Here is a 17,643-nt window from a genome sequence, read left to right on the forward strand (position 1 = left end):
GCATTGATTTCCATTTCGACTCGAAATAATCGATTTTCCTAATTAATAAATTTGGTATTATTTGCTTAATTGTTAGCATATAAAAATATCTTGTTTGGTTAAACTAACTTGCCGTCATAGAGTGCATTTATTTTTGTTTGCTTATTGCAATAAACTCCCCACACATTTGTTCTGTTGAGAGATCATATTTTCTAAAACTCCCAACAACAATAATATTCCCTTTATTATTGCAATTCCAAAATACCAACAATTCATATATCAGGAAAAATGCCTAAAATTGTCTTTTCCATTTCAAAAAAATCAAAAAAAAATTTTGATACTACATCAATGATTTTTGGTACATGGATTAAGAAAAAAATCAGCATTCCAAATCTGTTTTCGTTACTAACTTTGATCGTTGCGCGCAAAAGATATGACCGTTTTAATTATGATAATAAGAAAAAATTCTAAAAAAATCGCGGCTTAATATAGTTAGCTGTTATATCCTATTATCGTCAACTGAATTCGTACCCTGTGCGATGACGCAAAAAATAATCGCAAAGTCTCAATAGATTCGCGAAAAATCTAATTTGTTAAAAAATTTCACGTATTTACAAACATATTTTTAAAAAAATAGCGCTCATAGTTACGAAAAATATATAAAAAAAATTATAACAGCATCCAGACATTTAGAGGAATAAAATGAAACCTAAGTTGTGAAAGTTGGAGCTATAGTATTCATATTATTTGCAAAAATACGAAGAAAATATTACGAAAAAATTAAAATCATATTATTCTAATTTTATTTTTTTTATGGTTTTATAGGAAAAGTTGGAGAAAAAAATTTTTGAGTTCTTCGGCATTTTCGTAAAAATTTCACGCAATAATGATGATATTCCGTTGTAACAAATTTTTCACTTATAGTTTTCCTATTGGATAATATTATTAGAACCTTATATTAAATCACAAGGAATTCCAATTGTGGCATAACGTTAAAATAATGTTATATTGAATATTACAACATTTGAGACGCATATAAACCGCGTAATTATGAAAATGACATGATGCGCATCCGATTTTCCAACACAGCGAATCAATCCATCTTTTTTGATGTACAGTTTGTCAAATTCTATTTGGCGGCCACGATGTAGCATCTGCTGCATTTAAGGGTGCAAAATACAGTAAAATGATCATAATTTCCGCGAAGTTCATTTACATTTTATGCGCATCCGATTTCAATAATCACCATTAAAAAATACATCCTTCTATACCGTTTTAATGCGATCCATCAAGAACCGTGGATGTAGCATCGCACTTAATTTTTAGAAAAAAGCTATTATATCTCTGGATCAGCGATAGTTTTGAAATATCTGTTTTCGCGCAGTTTAAACACGCGTATCGATCTATTTATTTAAGTAGAACTGACACACCCAAAACGCGTTTTAATATGCGATATTTTCAAAATAATTTTTTGCAAATTTTCGAAATTTGAGGGGTATCATATCCGCCGATCTAGTGGGTGGATTTTTACGCGTCGTGGCTTGTTAGATTCAGAACGTAAAAAAACTAAATTTACGCGGGTTTCCACGGAAATCCAATGACGTTTGTAAATTTTAAACCAAAAAAATAGGTTTTTGAGAAAAATTTACGCACAAAAATTTCGTGTTTAGGCTCAGATTACTGTGATCCTGTGAGGGCTACACCCTCATGTTATACATTAAAAAATGCGAAATCGCGAGTACTACAACACAATAATAAGCTTTTAGGGAAAACCTGCTGCGCGTCCCGATTAGAGCAAAAATTCAAAAAACCCCATTTTTCAGGTTTCAAAATGTCAGCATCCGTTTGAGGTAGATACAGTGGATATATTAAAAAATCATACATTAGAAACTTCAACTCTGAAGTGTGCTCTTTAACTTCTCCTTTGAGCATTAAGCTGTACATTGTGTTGTAAAACCACTAATTGGAAAATAACATGATGAAACTCGTTTATTTCAACGATTTTTTCCGATTTTTTTACATTAGTACGACCACAGCTTCCGCTCAAATTATTATTTTAAGAAAACCCTCGGTGAATCGGGCTAAAACAGTTTATTTTACCGAAATGCGGTCAAAAGTTATGGTATATTAAAACTGATCGCGAGTTACAATACCCCATACCTCAGTTTCAACATAAGTTAATTTTCTACAAAAAGCTTGATATCTCCCCCAGCTCTCATTGTTGGGTAAGTTCTGTTGTCTAGTTGCCGTGTAATACAACAACAAGAATACGCGCCTTTTTTGATAGCGTCAGCCTATGCCCTAATAAACATACCAACAATATTTGCCTCTCCAACTCTCACTGCTTGCTTGGTCGTTGTCGTTGGTCTGTTCGTAGCGAGGTATTTACATACACACACACCCCCGCTACTTGTGTGTTTCTCTCTACCTTTTGTGTGGTATTCGTTATTCACCACAGCACAGTTGGCACAATAAAAATTTGAATTTTTTAAATTAAAATTTTTTAAATATTTTTTTTGTGGAAAAGTTTTTGGAAAAATTTGTGAAAATAAAACCTTTTTGGATTTGTAAATTAAATGCACCCTACACTCGGCATATTATCCTCACTATTTATTGCGTTCTTTTGTGAGAAAATATCGGTGTTTTAGTCGTGTTTCTTAAAGTTTGGACTCAGTTTTTGAAGAAAACGACCAGTAAGCGTATACATACAACATATTTGCATTAATAAATATTATTGTCGATTGAAAATTCGTGCACCCTACACCCGGTACATACCAACATTTTTGTATTTTTTGATTTTGTTCGCTGTTTTTGAATATTATTGATCGAATTTCAACTATTTCACCATTTTATTACATTATTTGTATATTTTATTGAAAATTCGCTAGCAATATTCGCTCCTTTAGATAAAACCACCGCTTCGGTTGCTATTTTCTCGGGTTTTGTGAGTTTTTCCTGAGTTTTAGGAAAAAAAATTGTGCTTTCTTCTTTCCACGTTATTAATTTATTTTGAAATTTCATAATTTCCTTTGATTTGCTAAAGTTTGTTTTGGGTTTTTCTAATACAACTTTGATTATTCCATCGCTTGTTTCTGCTTTATTTAATTTTGATAATAGCTTTTGAACACTAGTTTAGAAAATGTCGGTCACTCCTCTCACCCAATTCATTCGTGCTTCCGACAAGGTGGTAAAATTTACTACTGCCTTTAGTGCTAAGAAAGCGGAAGATCACTCTGTGTTCAATCTCGAAGTTCGAAAGACGGAACTCCAGACTTTGTGGAGTAAGGCTTCGGATACTTATGACAAGTATATTGATCATTTGATCACCGAAGTGGGTGCTTCTGCAGAAGAAATTGCTTCTGCTGATGGGAAATTTGAGAGTACTCGTGAAAAATATTTCATTTGTTTGTCTGACATTAACGAAAAAATGCTAAATTTGAAATCGGTGAAATCTTCTCCAACCACTCCAACCGCTAATCATGTTAGCACCCCTCACAATACCCCAGCTCAAACCGGTCATAATCGGGAGACTCGTATTTCCGACGGATCCAATATGCTGCCCGGTATTTCTAGTTCAGGAAATATTGTAAATAACAGTTTGAATCTGCCTGCTCGTTCAAATACTGACCCTGATATTCAGAAGGTTGCAGACATTTCGATCTCCAATTGGAGTTTGCCGCCATGCGCTTCTAGCACTATGCATAATCTCAATTTGCCTCCGTGTGATATTGAGGATTTTCATGGGGATTTCTTGTCGTGGCCCACATTCCGTGATCTTTTTTCAGCCATTTTTATTAATAACTCTCGGCTAAGCGACATCGAGAGGTTGTGTCACTTAGTACAGAAAACCAAAGGTGAGGCTAGGGAAATCGTGTCTAAGTTTCCGCTCACTCACAATAGTTTTAGTCTTGCTTGGAAAGCACTTACGGATACTTATGAAAATAAGAGAATCCTTGTTAACAGTCACTTAAAGGTTTTATTCGAACTTCCTTACTTAACAAATGAAACGAGTTCAGGTTTAAAAACTTTGCAGCGGGGCATAAACGGTTGTTTGTCTGCCATGTCAGTCTATGACATAGTTACGGATCATTGGGATCCAATTTTAGTTTTTATTTGTATTCAGCGTCTGCCAATGCTTACCGTGACACTCTGGGAACAGAGTCTCACAGATAGGTCGTCCTTATCGTCATGGTCTCAGCTCGATTCTTTCCTCACGGACAGAATTCAGACGCTCGCCTGTTTGCGTGACCTTAAAGGTATAGATTCCTCGAATTCTCCACATAAACGCAACGTTAAGGCACAGTTGGTGAAAACTTCCGCTGTTGCATTAAAATCAAATGGAAAACATCGTTGTGCTGTCTGCTCCGCTGAAAATCATGCCCTCTACTATTGTCCTCGTTTCAAAAAGTTGACTTTCGAACAAAGACTTTCTGTTGTGAAAAGGCAAGACTTGTGTTTCAATTGTCTGTCTAGAGGTCATTCGGTTAGTCAGTGTCCCAGCACACATAATTGTAATGTATGTCATGGTAGGCACCACACTCTCATGCATAAACACAATAGATCGCCCTCCACCAGTAGTACCAATTCAAATGTGACACCCCCTCAGATAATGTTGCTTCTACCTCCACTGGTGCTAATCCGACTGTAATGAACCGCCAAGTACATTACACGTCTCACAATTCTAACGTCCTGCTCGGTACTGCAATTGTAACTATTGTTCATGAAGGAACCTCTTATCCTGTTCGTGCCCTCATTGACCCTGCGTCTGAGTCTACTTTTATAACTGAGAACCTCCAAAAAAGATTAAAATTGTCGACTCGATCCACACTCGCGAACATTTCTGGTGTAAATGGTTCATCCTCAACTATCTTGAGGAAAAGCTGTCGTATTTATATAAGTTCTCGGCTCAGCTCTTCTGTCTTATTGAAAACCGGTGCCTTTGTTCTCCCCAAGATCTCTGGGAACCTTCCCTCCATTGCCATTGACCCTGCTTTTGCTCGTGCTTTGCCTAATCTCCGTTTGGCTGATCCAAACATTTTTGATTGTCGTCCTGTGGATATGTTGTTAGGAGCGGATGTATATCCGCAAATATTGTTGCCCGGGGTACAACAAAACGTCTTAGGTTCTCTCTTGGCGCAAAATACTGTCTTCGGTTGGATACTTTCTGGTCCACTCCCCTGCTCCCCTTTGCAGGTATTTACAACGGATTTGCATTTTAGTAGCGAAGACAGTCTCAATAAAACCATTCCGCAGACTAGGAAACGCAAAGCACTCTCGCCATTAGGCAAGTTCAGCAAGGAGAAATATAGGTCCACGACTATGAGGAATCCACATGGTCGCTACGTTGACACACGTCGCACTGCTGAATTTTCTCCAACTATACAAATTGGTGGTCCGCGGCAGAATGTCTGTCTTGCGCCAATTTGTTAATAAAAATGCTCTCATACGCAAACCCTTTTCCCTGTTGACTTCCGTCACATGTTCTGTTTCCCCTCACAAGCGCCACAAGTATGTTTCCTACCCCGTCACCCTGTTGTTGTATTTCCAAACTATTCGAAACGGGAGGTTCCTTCGTACATTGTAGGTTGTTTGGTCCCCACTATTGTCGTTCCTAAAATAATGATGCAATACTATTGGTCGAGTGGATTCACTTATTGCTGCCACAATAAACACTCCTGTAGTGCGATTCTCTAACTCTTTTTTTGAGTTATCGACAATTTTCGGTAAAATTAAAATGCTTATAATTTCGGTAATTACCGATGTTTTTCGGTAAGTTAGCGACGAAAAAAAGCAGTCGAAAAGTTCTACCGATTACAAGAGTGTTGTCAACTTTTATTTGAAATTTTCATTCATAATTTTGCGTTTTAATGTTACCGATTTTTGTCGGTAACTCAAAAAATGTGTTAGAGAATCGCACTACTGGTCTCTTTCTCATAGGTGCACATCTCCTCCTGAATCCTTTATTGAAAAATAACCGTTGAGTTTAGTCAACCGGTTTAGAAAATTGAAAGCTATGACACATCAATTCCATTAGGTGGAAATAAGAATATTTAGTTTGTGGAAATATCCCTAGAAAGTTGTTGTTAGTTGTATTTCGCATTAAAAGTTGCCTTCTACGTCTTGGAAGTTAGGTCGTGTCGCTAAAAAGGACACTTCCTATGTTGGCACCCCCTTCACTACGATAATAATTCATGGGTTTCGATCCCTAACTTGGGTCGTACGGGACCAATTGCCATGGTCTTCGGTCTAGGAATACATTCGAAAATAATTTCATCTCTCTTAATTGCTCAAGCAGAACTCCCAACTGTGTAAAAACAACCTTTGTTTTGTAAATTGTAACTTTTTGGAAACAAATGAAACAGAATTTAATTAAATGCTCACAAAAAAAACTGAACTTGCGTCCCTGTTTGTATTTTAATTTATTATAAGATTTACATTATTTCCATATTATATTTATTATAAATTTGTTTGTTGATACATCTAAATGTATCAAGGTGGGCGGCAATGTATAAGTTAGATACGTTGGAATTCAACTTCCCGAGCCTAGTCGATCACTAATGCTGATAGGCATCATCTGGCATCACCTCAGCAAGTTCCCTCTGCGGAGACCGTAGAGTGTTGATGCCAACGGGCGGCGGTTGTTGTTGTTTCGCTCACTTTGATACTCTTGCTCTCACTGGAAATTAATTGTAAATGTAGTAGAAAACGACAACGATCCTCTGCGATCACTGCAATCCTTGTTTGCAAGAACCTCTGCGTTCACTTGTCGTCTAGCATTGAAAGTAAAAGCACAAAGGCCTCTGTCGCCACCCCAAATTACAAAGGTAATTTTGTTGTTGTAATAGAAAAGAAATTTGAACTCAATAAAGCCAATTATTATTTTATATCAAAGAATTGATACCGCTTTGTTTTTATTTATCTCTTTTCAATTTTCCCCACCAACGCCTCAAATAAACAGGGGCTATATCTAAAACTGAGGGGGGCCACCGTGCTGCAATGGTTAGCACGTCCGCCTTGCACTTAGAAAGTTTGCGGTTCGAATCCCAGGCCAAGCAACATCAAAATTCTCAACGGTGGCAAAATTCCCCCTCAGTAATGCTGGCGAGATTTCCTGCTCTACTAAATATTAAGAATTTTGAATTTTTATCAAATTTAAATTTTGATTTCTTGATAAAGGTACATTGCCCATGTGCAGTTAATGCCAGTTTTTTGTACTAAAATGTTATATTTATAGCCCACTCATCAAATCACCATTCAAAACTTTTAGTAACGAATTTTTCAGAAAATGTTATTTTAAATGTCGTCTAATTTTCAATGATTATCGTCTTAGATTACCTGGGAAATATTTTTCATATTTAAAGAGCTATAACTTCATTATGGATGCACATACCACAAAATTCTTTCAGATTCATTGTATCGGATGTGTTTACTGTAAGAAAAAAACATAAGCATATGTAAAAGTTAACATCACATTTTTTTATTTTTGTCCACGCGGCAACACTGTACGTTGCTTTTTTGATAATCCGTTCAAAAATCTACTGGTAAATTGGCGTTGACGGTTAATATAGAGGTTGAATGAAACATGAGCTGTAGCGGCTAAACAACGAAATCGGCATAGTTAAACGTTTTGAGTTACAAAGATTGCGTTGCAGTGGTCATGTCTTGCGAATGATAAATTTTACTCGAAATAAAAATACATTCATACGCCTCATGATGGTACATGTAGAATAGGAAGGCCAAAACGTCGATGGTCTAGCAGAAGATATCGAAGTTAGTTCCACTTAGGGGGGAAATGTTTTGTATCGGGCCACTTAAATAAGTATGTACTTTATTTCAGGTCGTGTAAACATTCTTTGTTTATTACTTTTTTTGTAGGAAAGAAAAGCGACTGGATATTCGAACCATGGTGTTCGTACTATCCACAAACTCGGGGCATTAAACTTCAGAAAATTTCTTGTATTAGAAAACTTCTAAAAAATTTTTACTTATCCTGAAAAAAATTTCGACCAAATGGTCAATATCATCTGTTTGAGCTCAAAAATGTATTTTAAGTTGTTGACCAAATAAAACCAAGTCTCTGATTCCAAAAAATAACTGCTAAAATTCCACATTCAAGGTGCTCTTGAACAAACATTAAATGAAAGGAGCTTACGCCTGGGAAGTTTTTGCGGATTCTGAAACTACACTGTTAATAGGGGAGAAAAATCAAAAAAGAAAAAAATCGCCGGAGCGCTTTTTAAATAAATCGCGTTCAAAGTTGACATTTTTAGGGTTTTTTTAGGTTTTCACGATTTTGCTTAGAAACCGCAAGCCCCACAAAACGGAACTAAAGAAAATGTTGTAGATTTTGACAGTTTTGAGATATATAAGTTCACATTGGAACAATTTACTGAGTGCATCTCCTCCTTATAAAACAATGTCATGCAAGGTGCACCTTAACTAACTTTAAATGAAAACCGCTTACACTTGGGAAGTTTTACGGATTCGGAAACAGCAATGTTCACAGATGAGAAATATTCAAAAACTAGAAAAAATTACTAAAGGGATTTATAAATAAATCGCGGTCAAAGTTCACATTTTTAGATTAATTTTAGGTTTTCGCGATTTTGCTTGTAAACCGCAAGTCCTATCGAAATGGGGCCAATGGAAATGTTATAGCTGTGAAAATTCATTAGAGGATTGACCGTTATGATTTTTTGTTCCTAGGTTTTACCATTTCTGGAGATTTAGAAGTTCAGGTTACATTTTTATTTTTCCATACCCTCAGCATTTATGCTAACGAGGGTATACACACTTTCGGGCAAAATGTGCCTCATCGAAATAATGGTTTTAGACCCCAAGTATGTTTGGACGAAATGTGTTTCAGACTATTTAGAGTTAATTTTGCCATGTCCGTCTGTCTGTCTGCCTGGAGCGCACAATAACTCTCGAACGGATTAACCGATTCGCTCCTAAATTTGTAATATTTTGTCCAAACTTAGTTTAAGTTCGAAGATAGGTTATATCGGTCCACTCCTTCCGGTACCTCCCCCACAGAAGTCCAAAAATGTTCGGAAAATTTCTGCGCACGATAACTCTTGAAGGGAGTATCCGATGGATATGGATCCAACTTTGCACATGTTGAAATTTCTACTAGATTTAGATGAGGTTCCAATATGGACTCAATCGGTCCACTCCTGCGGGTACCTCCCACACAAAATTTCGGAAATGTTCAGTTTAGGAGCTGATCGCGAATCGCTTTCTTTTTTGTTGTAGCATCTTGTATTCACTACCCCCTATACGACGGTACAAGTTTTATCAGGGGCAAATTCATACTTCCCGAGAAAATAGTCTGAAAGTTGTAAAAAAACTGTATGACACCGTGTGTAGTGGTTGGAGCCCAAGATTACTCTGGAACGGATCTGACGAATCGATCCAAAATTTGGCTTTCGTAATATTTTGTCCAAACTTAGTTTAAGTTCGAAGATACACCATATCGGTCCACTCTTTCAGGTACCTCCCCCAGAAACGCTCAAAAATGTTCGGAAAATTTGTGCGCACGATAACTCTTGAAGGTAGTGACCGATTTGTTCCATACTTTACACATCCTAATATATCTTCCAGATATATGTAGATCAGGTTCGAATATGGACAATATTTTTCCACTCCTTCGAGTACCTGACACACAAAATTTTGGATAAATTCACTTTAAAACCTGCTCACTTTGATTTTTGTTGTAGCAACTTGTATTCGCTGCCTCAATTACGACAGTAAAAGTTTTTCAGGGACAAATCCGTACTTCTTGAGAAAACAGGCACCATATGTAGTGGCTGGAGAGCTGGAACCGAATACTGCGTTCGTCCAAACTTTATATATTATATTTCTTCGAATATTAGATGAAATTCGAAGGTGGTGCTTATAGGTCCACTACTTCCGGTACCTCCCCCACAAAATTTTAAAATATTCGCTAAAATGGTACGCGCGATATCTCATAGACGTATCAACCGATTTGGCCAAACTTTGGATCTCTAAATATTGTCGAAACTTAGTGTATGTTAAAATTTGGGCCCTATCTAACCAATCCTTGTGGTACCACCAACACAAATGTTGAACATTTTTGTGTGGTTAAGGGTATGTTTGAGGATCCTTTGGACATGTTTACCGAATGTTTTCCTAGTGGCCCTATTTACAGCGATATTATGTTTTTCGTTGGCTCATATGGTTAAAAAGGCTTATCTATCGATAAACCCGCAATTTTTTCTGCTTTAATGGTATCCACATTTCTGTCGTTTCATATACCCAAAATTTTGAATTTTACATAAATAGTTTTTTTTTTTTTTTTTGAAAAAAAGTGTTACATTCCACGCAGGTTTAAGGCCTCGACACATAAGAAGCATGGCATTCTTGTTGAAGTTATATCTGGTAAATGACTAAAGACCAAGTTGGACCTAATTCAAATGTGATTCTGAAATTATTTTATTAGGTCGAACTTGGTCTTTAGTCTTTTATCAGATATATTCAGCCAGAATGCCATGCTTATTATGTGTCGAGCGGTTAAGGCCTCGACTGATACTTTTTTACTTGTTTTGTTAGGTTTTCAGGATTTTCTTAAAAACGGCGAGTCTTATCGGAGTGGCACTAGAGAAAATCTTATAACTGTGAAAATTATCTACAAGGTTGGCTTTCGTAATATGTTCCTAGGTTGTACCAATTTTAAGATAGATAAGTTTATGTTGGGAAATTGCAGTCATGACATTGTTTTATAAGAAGACTATACAGTCAGTGAATTGTCCCAATTTAAACTTCTATATCTCAAAAATGGTAAAACCTACGAAAATATGATAAAAGACAATCATGTGGAAATGTTCACTGCTACAACATTTTCTACAGTTCCATTTTGATAGGGCTCGCGGTTTCCCAGCAAAATCGTGAAAACCTAAAAAACCCTAAAAATGTGAACTTTGACCGCGATTTATTTAAAAAGCGCTCCGGCGATTTTTTTGTTTGTTTAATTTTTCTCATCTATGAACATTGTAGTTTCAGAACCCGCAAACATTTAAAGTTATTTCAAGAGCACCGTGCATTGTGTTTTAGAGCATAAAAAACATAAAAATTTATAACTGCAGCAAACCAAAAAAACTCGTGAAAAAACTTAAAAAGTATCTCCCTCGAATACAATTTAAATACTTACGACCACATAAAACGATCCGAGCTTTGCGGTCTCATAAGACCAATCCAAACGATGTCGTTAACATCTAATTCTCGTAAAAGGTCTCTGGTTGCATCAAATTGAAAACTGTTGTCGACTGAAAAGAAATAAGAAAATAACAACAACAAAAATGTAAAACATGAACAGATTATACAAGTAAAAATAACAAAAACAACACCAGCAATTGAAAAGATGCATATGGATGTGTTCGTTCCCCTTTTATGTGAAAAAAGGACACAAATCATTTGCATAATGTATGAATGTGTTTTAAGTGTCAAAATGAAAGAGAATATAAATGGGGACATTTACAAAAGGAGATAAATAAAACATACAAGGGATGTGAGTTAGATATAACGGATGTGGAGAGTGGTCAGGAATATTTAGTGTAAGATGTTTAAATTTAGATTAAAAAGGCCGTCTTAACATATGTATGTATGTATATCGCGAAAAGACACAAAGGAAAAATGAGTTGCTTATAATATGATATACAATTTTTAAGGGTAGGAAATGTGGACCATGGGGGTGACATAGGGGATGAAAGATAACAAGGAACGGTCCTGACCGCACACAGAGAAGATATATTGTTGGAACAACTCTGAAAATATGTATTGTTGTTTCAACCATATATTTTTAATTAGGAAACATGATGACACAAAATATGATATACATGTTGGGCCAATAATACATATTTTAAGAATTTTAAAATACACTATTTTGTTCATAGAATATGTTTGTTCCAACAATATTTTTTCTCTGCGTGCGGCTTTAACATGGCAAAGTCCAGGATCTATCTTGGTCCCTCTTTCAAGTGGACACTGACTTCCCCGTGGTGTCACCTGGGGTAGCTGTTAAAGGTAGTTAAAGGCAGTGAGCTAAAATGTTCCTCGCGTTCACCCATAAGAACGTTAAAAGCGTGGGTTTGGGCGCAGGGTTAGTAACCCTCCCCTAGAAAAAGCAGCCTACTATGAAAAAACAAAAGAAAAGAAAAATAAATCCCTCAAAAGTTGACGACCCCCGCAAACGTTTTAAGGACCATGATCTGCAAATCTGCACCTGGAATGTTCGCACTTTTTATAGAGAAGGTGCAGTTTACGCATTGGCAGATGTACTTGAAAAGTACAAGGCATACATTACTGCCCTACAGGAAATACGATGGAACGGGAAAGGCGTCCCAACAACACCTAAGGGTGACGCACTGTATTATAGCTGTCATGACACAAAGCATGAGTTTGGTTGCGTATTTGTAGTTGGTCGGAGGTTAAAGCACCTGGTCTCCAGTTTGACACCAGCGAATGAACGACTTGCTACAATTCGAATAAAAGCAAAATTCTTCAACATCAGCCTTATTTGCGCTCATGCTCCCACTGAAGACAAGGACGAACTGACCAAAAGTATATTTTATGAGCGCTTAGAAGAAGCATATGACCATTGTCCTTCCCATGACATTAAAAATATTCTAGGCGATTTTAATTCCAAAATTAGAAAGGAAAATATCTTTGGCCCAACAGTCGGAAAATTCAGTCTCAACAGTGAAACATCTGACAATGGTATGAGGCTGATAGCCTTCGCAGCTGCAAAAAAACATGGTAGTTAGCAGCACCAGATTTCAGCATCTCGACATCCATATGGGCACCTGGCTGGCTCCAGATGAGAAAACAAGAAATCAAATTAATCACGTTGTGATAGATGGAAGACATTCATCGAGCGTGTTGGATGTGCGTTCGTTAAGAGGAGCAAACATAGACTCGGACCATTACCTAGTTGCAGTAAAGGTACGCACCCAGTTAAACGTAGCAGACAAAGTACGAACAGACACAACACGAAAGTTAGACATCGGTAAGCTGCAATCACAACAGATAGCCACAGCATATTCCACTCAACTAGCCCAATTGCTTAATCAAAGCACTCCTCATCCCGATTACATATCAGCGCAATGGCAAAGTATTGTGCACTCCATGCAAACAGCCGAAAAATCCATACTTGGATACCAGAGACCTCCACCAAGGAATCCATGGTATGATCAGGAGTGTCGTACTGCTACCGAAGAGCAAAAAGCGGCATATAGGGCCACTTTACAATCCGTAGCAACGCGTAACGCATGAGAGAGATACAGGGAGAAAAGGAGAGAGGAGAAACGTATTTTCCGCAGGAAAAAGAGGGAGATGGAAAAGCGGGAGTGTGAAAAATCGAGATTTACAGGAATCAGAATGAAGTCCGAAAATTCTACCAAAGAGTCAAGCACCAAACTGATGGCTTTGGTACATGCACATCCTCCTGTAGAGACCAGCAAGGTAATTTGGTGACTGATATAGATAGTGTGCTCAGGATATGGAAAGAACATTTTTCAAAACTGTTGGTATCCAATAGCAGCGAAGAAGACGAAGATACCACAGACCCAATCCCAGAAGATGGTATTGAATGTATACCGCCCAGCCAAGATGTGGTAAAACAGCAATAAATCGCCTGAAGAATAATAAGGCAGCAGGAGCCGATGGCTTACCAGCCGAGCTGTTCAAAACCGGAGGCGACACGCTGATAAGGTGTATTCATCAGCTAGTTATCACCATCTGGCAGGAAGAACGAGTACCCGACGATTGGAACCTGAGTATCGTGTGCCCCATTCACAAGAAGGGAGATAAGACTGTATGCTCTAACTATAGGGGCATAAGTCTACTCCCTATTGCCTACAAGATCGTGTCAGGGATATTGTGCTAACGACTAAAGCCTATGGTCAACGAGATAATTGGACCATACCAATGCGGCTTTATACTGGCAAGTCCACCATTGATCAGATATTTACCCTGCGGCAAATCCTGGAGAAGACCCAAGATATGCAGATCGACACCTACCATATCGATTATAAAGCAGCCTTCGACAGCCCGCTGCGTTCAAAAGTATTCCAAGCCATGTCTGAATTTGGTATCCCCGCAAAGCTCATCCGGCTTTGTAAAATGACGTTAACCTACACGATATCCTCAGTTAAAATAGGAAAGAACCTCTCCGAAGCGTTTGATACCAAAAGAGGTTTCAGACAAGAAGAGAGCCTTTCGTGTGACCTCTTCAACATCCTGCTGGAAAAGGTTATACGAGAGGCAAACGTCAAAAGAAGTGGCACAATCTACACCAATAGTCACATGTTACTTGCTTATGCTGATGATATAGCCATCATAAGACGATCAGTAAAAGAAGTAACTGATACATTTATGAAGATCGAAGGAGAATCTGCTAAAGTGGGTCTGGCGGTAAACGGTGAGAAGACCAAGTCGATGGTGTCGACGCGCAATGCGTCCATTTAGCTAGGAGCAACTGTGGAAATTGGTTCCTATAATTTTGAGGTAGTAAAAGACTTCGTCTACCTCGGCACCTCCGTAAACACAACAAACGACATCAGTTGTGAAATAAAAAGAAGAATTTTATTTTCCAACAGATGCTACTTTGGTTTAAGTAAGCAGTTTAAAAACAAAGCCACATCTCGTCAAACAAACATAACGCTCTACAAAACACTGATACTACCCGTGCTGATGTATGGCTCCGAAGCCTGGGTACTTGCGCAAGCAGACATGGAGTGTTTGCTGTGTTCGAGAGAAAAATTCTTCGAAAGATCTACGGACCAATCTGCGTTGACGGTGAATATCGACGTCGCATGAACCACGAGCCTTATCTGCTATACAACGACATCAATATAGTTAAACGTATCGAGATGCAGCGATTGCGTTGCCTAGGCCATATCATAAGAATGGACGAAGATGAACCCGATAAAAAGGCGTATAAATACGAACCGCTTGGCGGTGCACGCAAAATTGGCAGGCCAAGGAATAGATGGCGCAAAAAAGTGGATGAAGAGATGAAAAGGCGCGGTATTCCAGAGCGTGAAGCAACAAATAGAGAGAATTGGAGATCTTCTCTTAGTTCGGACTATTGAACAAACGTTCTGTAGTGGGCCAGCTAAGTAAGTAAGTAAGTAATGTGACCCATGGAAATAATGATTTCAAATCCCACATCTGTTAAATCCAAATCCTTTCAGAAAAATTTGAGTGGATTTGGATGGATGCTTAACACGAAAACCCTCGATGAGAGTTGCGCAAACTTTGTCCATAATAATATTTCTTCCAAACGTTTTTGTTATTTTAAAATGTATTTATATTAAACATTCATCCATTTAATAACATTTTAAATGTTGTGTAACATTAAATTTTCATTTGAAATAAATACCAAAATGAAAATATTTGGCAAACTCTATTAACGATAACAAGTTTCTATCTGCCTTCATACATATGGATGTTTTTGTTTGGCAAATATCCTTAACTTCTTGAAATCCTAAGGCATTCTGTTGAACAAACAAAAATACATATCTGTGTACATACATTTATTTGTGCTGATATGTATTATATAGAACACATTTTAAACATGACAACTAAGAACAACAACAACAATCCGGTATTCAGGCTGCTGGTGCAGCATTGATGTTAAAAATGGTATCACTTAAAATGTCAACATGTTTTTATTCTTCTTCGTTTAACAAAAAAACATATTCCAAAATTCTAACAAAAATACCTGGTTTTACTTAGACACATAGACGAATGTTCATACACCTGTGATTGTGTGGGTTTGCCTCTATAGATATTTGCCAAGTCTATGAACTCTGCTAAACCAAAATATTTTTAACGACAAATACTCCCACAGCAAAGCTTTTTTTCTTCTTCTAACTCTGTCAACTGATGCCTTTCCTTGAAGTTTTCGTTTGAGTGGAGTACTGAGTGCTAGAGATTAGATAAGACATGGCTACAAAAGGAGTAGTAGCAACCAAAGAAAAAATACGTACTTCAACTGATTTTTAACATCTTGTAGCGCCACAAGGTGTCACAGATGCATTGACAAGACAAAAAAACTGTCACCAACATTATTGACAACGCCAATGCTTGTCAGCCAAAGAGGTTGCTGGAACAATCCAGGTAGTTGTTTGGAACTTCTTCTTCTTCTTCTTGTTATGATAAGAGGTTGTTAGACATTCTAAAAGTTTGCTTTGTCAATAAAGGAAGCAAAATTGTCAATTTAAATTGAAATGTGTTATTGTTCATATGTACATAAACATACAACACATGTACATTTATTTAAATTACTTTCAAATGTTAGAAGAAGATTGTTTTAAGATACATTTACAAACACATACATGAATACATGGTATATTAAAGTTATTAAAATAACGACTGTTAGGAAACAAAATAAAACCCATTTGAAAACCTTAGAGTTGTTAAAAAAGATATCATACAAATGTTTCTTTCAAAACTGCCAGAACGTGACTTAATGAAATTGATTGCCTCCGGAATGTTGTAGTTAAATAAAATGGAAATAAAACAAGCAGGGAGTAAGAAAAAGGAGTTACGTTTGGTTGGAGAGAATTGTGTATATCCTTTACCATTACCAGGGAAGTGTATATTCTACAGATTGCAGCAAAATTAATAAAAAAAAGTTTGTAGCGATGTTAACGTTTTAGGTTAAAATTTTATAGCTTTCGGGTTCTAGTTTTATTCACGACTAGCTGAACCCGGTGCGCTTTGCTGCCCCGACTACCATAAAATATAATGGAATGCCATAATTATATTAACGTTTTTTAATATTTATGTTGTATTATAGTTGACCTTTGGACTTATTATTCTTGGAGTTTTGGTTTGGCTTGAGGTCATGCAAAACATAAAAACAACCATTTGTAGTTGGTTTTAATGTATCACTTTATTTTACCGATATTTCGATCGTCCTCGACGATCATCATCAGGGTTTGGAAATGCTCCACATCATTAATGTACCATCAAAATATCGCATTAATTACAAGACAGATACTGAGAATTGTGCTCAAATCTACCGAAGCACTATTGAGAAACACAGAAATTCTTCAGTTGGAAAATACCTTAGAACATGAGTGGAAGTAGAATTTTCGCCAATTTATTAACGTAAAACAACAAAATGTAATTATTGCTAAATTTATATTTTTGTTATTTAAAAATTTTTTATGTAACAATATGTTATTGTTTTTTCTATTTAAAGTCAAAAACCGTGATGATGATCGTCGAGGACGATCGAAATATCGGTAAAATAAAGTGATACATTAAAACCAACTACAAATGGTTGTTTTTATGTTTTGCATGACCTCAAGCCAAACCAAAACTCCAAGAATAGTTTTTTAATATTTTAAAGAATAATATGAAGACGTTATATATCTATTCAGGGTCGTTATGGAGCTACTATGGTATTTTGTATGTTTCAGGAGGTAACTCTCCTCCGAAAGCCTTTCCGCCTATAAGTATTCCTAATGATTTAGATATATCATAATAAAACATAAATCTTAAGAAGTCTCTCAAAGATATGATACTTGATAGCTGTAGCCTTGGTCAATACCTTCCTAAATATAAGTGCTTTTGTAAATAATGATGACTTCTACTGACTGCCAAGTCTTTAAAATTTCTTTGAAATTGAACATA

General features: G+C 36.8%; 1 protein-coding gene across 2 annotated transcripts in view; it reads right to left on the bottom strand.

Annotated features, from left to right (window-relative positions):
• Nucleotides 1–17,643, bottom strand: part of LOC141399219 (uncharacterized) — a 46,042-nt gene that overhangs the window by 18,218 nt on the left and 10,181 nt on the right. For both annotated transcript variants that reach the window (XM_073977550.1, XM_073977549.1), the window contains exon 2: nt 11,150–11,264. In XM_073977550.1, the coding sequence (XP_073833651.1) occupies nt 11,150–11,264 (115 nt within the window). The remainder of the gene's footprint in view (nt 1–11,149; nt 11,265–17,643) is intronic.

This window comes from Musca autumnalis, unplaced genomic scaffold (assembly GCF_047663935.1).
Source record: "Musca autumnalis isolate F117 unplaced genomic scaffold, ASM4766393v1 scaffold_3, whole genome shotgun sequence".
Lineage (NCBI taxonomy): Eukaryota > Metazoa > Arthropoda > Insecta > Diptera > Muscidae > Musca > Musca autumnalis.